General features: G+C 50.4%; 1 protein-coding gene across 1 annotated transcript in view; it reads right to left on the reverse strand.

Annotated features, from left to right (window-relative positions):
- The window catches only part of LOC126575265 (zwei Ig domain protein zig-8-like), a 10021-nt gene extending 4743 nt beyond the window's left edge, over positions 1–5278 (reverse strand). Inside the window, exons 1-4 of the mRNA XM_050235879.1 lie at positions 4780–5278; positions 3162–3328; positions 2522–2599; positions 2305–2437 (exon numbers count right to left, since the gene is read on the reverse strand). Of these exons, the coding sequence (XP_050091836.1) occupies positions 2305–2437; positions 2522–2599; positions 3162–3328; positions 4780–4822 (421 nt within the window). The 5' untranslated portion in view covers positions 4823–5278. The remainder of the gene's footprint in view (positions 1–2304; positions 2438–2521; positions 2600–3161; positions 3329–4779) is intronic.
- Positions 5279–6741: the final 1463 nt, after the last annotated feature.

A 6741-nucleotide genomic window follows, 5' to 3' on the forward strand; every position in this document is an offset into this window, starting at 1 on the left:
ACAAAATAAACTGGTGAAAGAGCATCGGCCAAGCCGGTTGGGGGACCGCGAGCACCGAAAACGCCTTTGGCAAATATTTATCTGAAACTTCGCTCGAGCCCCCGCACGGGGGGAGGGCAGGTGGCACCTGTGAGGCAAGCGGGCGCGGGTCTGGTAACAACCCCGGACCACTGGTGGTACCAGATGACAACCGAATTCGCGCTGGCATGCCGTCTAGCGGCGTGGCAAGCTTGCTTCGGGCCATACGAGACTGCGATAGAGTTGGCGTATTAGGGGTTGGGGGGGAGGGGCCTTCCAAGTTTTTTTCTTTTGTTACCAATCCACCACCCCCCAAGGGGGATCCCCATCGGTTGCAACCTCAAATGGCATTTCATGTTTGCCATAAAACTTACGTCATGATTTTGTTTGTGAATTTATTACGCGTGAAGCACCGTAGCATCAACCTAAGGAACCTGCGGAGTGTTTCCGTTGCTGCTGTTGCTACTGCCGCTGCCGGTGCCACAGAAGGGACCACCGGTACCACCATGCGATTATGACGATGTTTATAGAGCTCGTGCCGGATATCCTTCTGCTGCAGACTGTGACCCCCGAGTGTGAGGTTATCTGGTAAGGGTCTAGTGATGGATACTCTCTCTCTCTCTCTCTCTCTCTCTCTCTCTCTCTCTCTCTCTCTCTCTATTTCCTCTTTTAAACAACCGACAACTGAGCACGTGCTGGGTGCTGGTGCACGAGCCTGATGAATGCCAGTATTTAGTGCAATCGTCCTTGCACCCCTTACACCACCCCGCCGGGATTGTAACGATTTGGCAAATCTATTAATGGGCCACTTTTTCGGTATCAATATGTGTGTCTAGAGGCATGTGTATGTTCGGTGTACGGTTTGACAGTGTAACTAACGTTGCTGCTGAACTTTATTCGACTAATCTCCATTAACTCGATAGCACCCAGGATTAGCAAGCCATCTATTTCCGTCCAGACAGAGGGAGGGAGAGAGAGAGAGAGAGAGACCCGTTGTCTAAGCCCGTTTTAACACCAGAGTGCACGATTGTCGCACTGACCCGTAATGGAGCATGCTCGTGTTCGCTCGAGAGCTGGCGCTACAAGACACTTAAAAGGATTGAAACTAAGCCCACCTCACGAGCAGCGGCGCACAGAACGACAGGCGAGTGCCTGGTGGCTTTCGTATCACTACAGGACGCACAAACACGGCCATGGCCAGTGGAGACCCCCCTCCCCATTTCTCCCCCAAAAAAAAGGGTAGAGAAGGACACCAAACCCAGTGAACAGCACCAGGACGAAAGTCATGCCGTACGTACCATTCCGAAACACTACTACACTACACCGACGGGGGCCATCGGGTGGTCCAATCTTCCATCATGAAGCAATTAACATGATGCGATAAAGGACGCTCCGCTTCCACGAATCAAAAACCCCCCGAGAGAGAGAAAGGGAGAGAGAGAGCTGTCGCTGCACGCGCCGGTTGATGCGCTGGACGAGAGTTGATACCGGTCCCAGGATCCAGCAGTTGCACCAAAAACCCGAAACCAAACGACCAACCGGAACCGGGTTGTTCGTTTGTGAGTGAATCTGTTTCCCAAATAATTTTAAAATAAATTTTTGCACCACCACCGGGGACGACAACCGGTGGCTAACCAGAAGTGAATTAGTAATTAGCTAGCTGACGCCTGGTGTGGCCTGTCCTGACGCTGCTGTTGATGCAGCCAGACCACCACCAGCACCATCACAAAGATTCGCAAGTTTTCGGCGAACAATTGCGTAGTTTGGTGAGGGAGCGAGGACAGAGGAAGGAAGCAAGAAGTGGGACATGAAAAAAATCCTTTAAAACTAACTAGCTAACTAACCCAATCACATCCCAATGCGCAGCACACGGGCAATGGCAAAAGTTTCCGGTTCCGGTTTCATCGGGGATTTTCGGAGCTGGAAAAGGAGACCGGAGCAGGATACTAAAACGGATTGGACGCACCTTACTGGTCCACTCATCGGGCTTGCTCCAACCAAGCTCGTCGACATTCAACTTGTCAAAAGTATACCTTCCTGGTACAGTTTAAATTGGCTGCATTTTTCAATTAAATCCGAAACTTAAACTTCCAGCGACCACACAGACATAGTGGCTAAGGTGAGTAGCAGTGTATGCATTGCAACATTTTGTTGCAAATTGCCCCAGGTATTCCGGAATTTCCGGACATAATCCTACATATACTTGGAAGCAATCAAAAGAAAGATTCTTGTAATTCTTGTAAATGCATCTTCTGCCCTGGCTGGCGGGAGCTTACGGATACTCACCGATAACGTTGAGCATGTACGAGAGGGACATCTTCGGTTCGGTGTTGATTTGACACTCGTACACGCCCGAATCACGCATCTGCGGGTACTTGATTTGTAGCGTCCAATTGACGGAACCTTCGGGCCGTAGGACCTGAGTTTTGAAGAGATGGAAGGAAAGAAAGGTGAAATTTAACGAAACGCTCATCAGGATCAATTTTGAAATAAAGTCTCGTACCTGAAATCGTTGGTCCGACGTGTACGTTGAAGCTCCCATCGTGAGTATGTGCAGGTCTCGTTTCCTTATCCACGCCACCTGTAGGGTTAGCAAAGGGGGGAGGTTTAAATTAAATTAGACGCCATGCTTCCACGAATTTCCTCCGTTCGCGGAGGTTCAGTGTGCAATTCCATGGGAAATGTCCATTATGTTCCAAGCTTACAGTTACATGAACCGCTAAGTGCATAACAATTTGATGAAAAGGTAACTAAATCTGTCATTTTAATTGGATACTGTAGTCCATCAATTCCGAAAGCGTTTCCTACAAGTTCTGCGAACATGAGGCTCGCTTTGAACAGCATACGGAGAACTCATTAAATTTTCTGATTTACACGAGATCGTACTAAATGGATTTCTGCTTAAATAATTAAACTAGAGAATTCAACCTGCTCTATTCATTGAACTGCAATGACCAACTCTGGATCAAAGGATTATCAAGGCGCGCAGTTCCACACAGCTCACTATGATGCTGGACTTGGAGTTAAAAAAATAATAATAATATAATAAATAAATAGAAAACGCGAATCCAGGAACAGCTGTGTGCCACGATAATAATGCGTTGCTCTCGTTAGCGATCGCCCACTGCAATCCAAGTACTCACATCCTGTTCGCCCAGCCGCTCGACTCTGCAAAAAAGAAATCCGGTCTGGCCAACGTTCACTGTCACGTTGCGGTTCACCGAAAAGTCGAAGTATGGCTGGTAGGCGGCCTCAGACTCCTCGGTCGTGGTCGTGGTCGTGGTCATCATTATGTTCGAGCTAACAGAAACTGCAAAACCAAAAGGAGCAAACATGAATATTCAATAACCCTGCTACCGGTACAACCCGCCCCCTGGCATGTTGTGGACCTGGTGTGCACCGTGTGTTAGTGTCTGTGTTGTTCGAATTCTCTGGCTCTCTGCAGTCGTGTGCGCTTGGCGACGTGGTGCATATGGTGGACGTCGTTTCACACCGCCAGGGCCACACGCGAGCAACAACCGGAGAACGAGCAAGCGGAAACATTAAACGCAGCACCTTGGAAAATGGCCAGGTGCAAACGTCACCGCAAACTACTCGCTCTCGGTTGCTCGGCCAACGGACGGACGGACGGTCCACCATCTGAGAACAGCTACCGCTCGAAGGTAACATTTCACTTCCAGCTCAAACCATTTACTTCCGTGTTGTTTTCACAATACCGGAGCTTCACACGGCGCCACACATACACACAAACACACGCTAACAAATACATCGTGTTCGGTGTTGCCTTCCAAGAAACGGGAGCCTGCTACTACTGCTGCCAACCCTGGCAGCCAGCAAACGGTTCGAAGACATTGAAAACATACTTTAGCCTTTTAGTTTCCGCTAGAACTCGCACTCGCCAGCGCAAAACATCAAAGGGCACACACCGTGAGCAGCAGCAGCAGCAGGCCAGCTACTCCGTGCGACAACGCACAGCCACGTAGACGATTGTTTTCGTAGTTGGCCAATGTTCGTTTGATCTACACCAGAGCGCCCAGATCCCACCAGATCCGCCGCGAGACCACCGCGTGGCGGTTGGTGAAGAGAAATTTAATTTAAAAACCCCGAGGGCATCGGAGCCACGATCACAGCCACGGCGATGGCCCAGGGATAGGCGCGCAGTGTATGGTTTTGGTTTTGAGTTAAAATTCATAAAATTATTCCTGCGGTCACGCCCCGATAATTCGCCGCCCTCGAGTGCCGCCTCTCGTACGGCCGGTTACACACTCTACGCAGCTACAGCATCTCAGAACGGGTGGTGGAACTGAATTTCAACAATTTATGACGAATTTTGGCAATGGCCCGCCGGCTCACTTCGGAACGCTCCACAGAAAAGAGAAAGGAGAGACGAGACGGTGTTTTTTCCGGCGGATTTTCCAATGAAATTCAATCAATGCTCGTGCCTACGCCGACGCCGCATGGCTGTCAAGGTTTGAGGTTAGGACACTTCTCCGAAACGGCAACGACGACGTGGTCTACGTTATAAAGTAGGCGCATCCTTGCGGAGCCCTTAGCTCCACTCAAGCTCAGGGCCTACTAAAAATTGGAAAATGGACTGCGCGGCTGCTAACCGCAACCTGACAGGCGTGGGCCATCCGGTCATTCTGTGCAATTTGTAGCAACGTGCTATCGTTTCAATCATCATTTTCATTCGAACCGCACACAAACACAGGTGATTGTCTAACCAACTTGTCCCCCGCAAATACAGCTAAATGTACCTACCCCAAAAGATACATGAAGCTCGCAGTACATTTGCTACGTGCATTTTGGGGTGGCTCGCTTCTGGGCTGCCTACTTGGTCGTCGCCTACGGTTTCCGTCGCTTGCGGATGCGCTTCACTCGCCGAGTGTGCCGAGGGCAGATTCGCTTGACCTACCACCACCAGCAGCAGCAGCAGCAGGACTGGCCTACTGTGCGAAGGACCAACAGTGTGCAACTTCAGCTTTAGCCATGCTGCTGACCGGGCCAGAGCAATCCGATTCCACGTATCCTTCGCTCATTCGATTACACTTCATGTAGGAGGCTGGGTTGGGAAGGAAGAAGGATCCGGAGACCGGGGTCGGTTCGGTACGATGACGACGACGACGACGACGATGGCGACGGAAAGGCCAAATGCAAATTTTCTAATTGGTTTCTCGGGCACCGAAAACCTCGGCTGACCGTCCAGCCCGGGCCCGGTGGATGCGCCGCTCTTCTTCTTCCCTTTAGATGTTCTCTGTTATTGTCCTGCAAGAAGAAGAAGAAGAAAAAGCAGAATGAAAAGCCGGTGACAGAGACAAATAGAGCTGCAGCGCGTGAATGAATGAGAAGCAATGAGAGAGCGAGAGCGAAAGGGCTCCGGTGGCTCTGGTGAGAATGAAACGGAAATGAAATTTAAAGTAGGTCATGAAAAATGGTATCGTCTAAATTATTCCCAGTTCTCGCCCACCAACACTCGCCCAGTGACAGTGTTGCCCAACCTTTGACATTACCCTGGAACCCCGGGAACGCAACCAACGTTGGTGCGTTGCTCGTCCTGGCCTGACCCGGCGCTGCGGACTCATATGCTAATGTAACGTAGCGCATTTTGGACCGGGTTAATTGAATCATAAAATAATGACCGAACCAGTACGATAGGGATCCTTCTTTCCGGTGAGTTCCTTCGCATGGATTGCTAGTTTAGTGGCCTTTAAGCGGCCTGGTGCCTCGGTAACACTTACCGCGTGCGGTCAAGTTGAGCAAAGAGCATTTCACTGTTCATTTTGGATTCCATTTTCCCGGATTTTTTTTTTTCTCTGTGTTTGTCCACCAATGGTCCATGTTTTTGTTGAATTTTCTCTCCACACACGGCGAACACGACAGTATTGGCGACCCTAAATTCCGATACATCCAAACTCGGCCAGAAAATCCCGGCACCAAAGATGGTACCGAAGCGATAACGACGGCTCGACCGATCTGGCGACCACTCCCAGCAGTAAGCACCTTAGCAAAGCGGATCAAACCGGATGTTCCGGTGGGGGGAGGAAGGTGGGACCTAGGAGAGGGACCGGGTTATACAATATTCTATCTTTAGCTTCCCTAGCGGTCCCTAATTATTTTCAATAGACACAATATGCTACTTGGTACCGACCTGACGCGAACCTTGAACCCCTACCATGCCGCCCTACCAGCGATCCGGTGCCATGATTGTGTGTTGAAATGTGATGTCTAGTTGGCACCTGTTCAGAGTGGGCCACTGCGACCCATGCATACGGGTTTGCCCCGAGACGACGACCTCGACTGCCAGAAAGCTATAAATATGTCTACTAGGATTATGCTTTATCCGCCCTTTACACGGGGGAAAAAAGGAAATCACCTGACGTGACTCGCTCGCAAGGTGGACGGAAAATTGGTGAACTTCAAACGCGCGGAACCCAATAACGTGGAGTTTACAAATTTATCCCATAAAAATCCGGCACCAAAAACCTCGACCTCGACCGCACGCACCGCACGGTACCAGCGGGGCCACGTGCCAGAAGGTGAACCAAACGGACGGTACCAGCATCACAAATCGAGAAAAGGGATGAGAAACTCCTCAAAAACCAACCGGGGTACCATCTCTTTCCGTGGGTAGTGGTGATTGTTCCGGCGCCACTAACACCGAGCACATAAGCATAAAGCAGCACCAGCACCGCTGCCCCACCCCAGTTCGGATATTCGTATTGG

This window comes from Anopheles aquasalis, chromosome 3 (assembly GCF_943734665.1).
Source record: "Anopheles aquasalis chromosome 3, idAnoAquaMG_Q_19, whole genome shotgun sequence".
NCBI lineage: Eukaryota > Metazoa > Arthropoda > Insecta > Diptera > Culicidae > Anopheles > Anopheles aquasalis.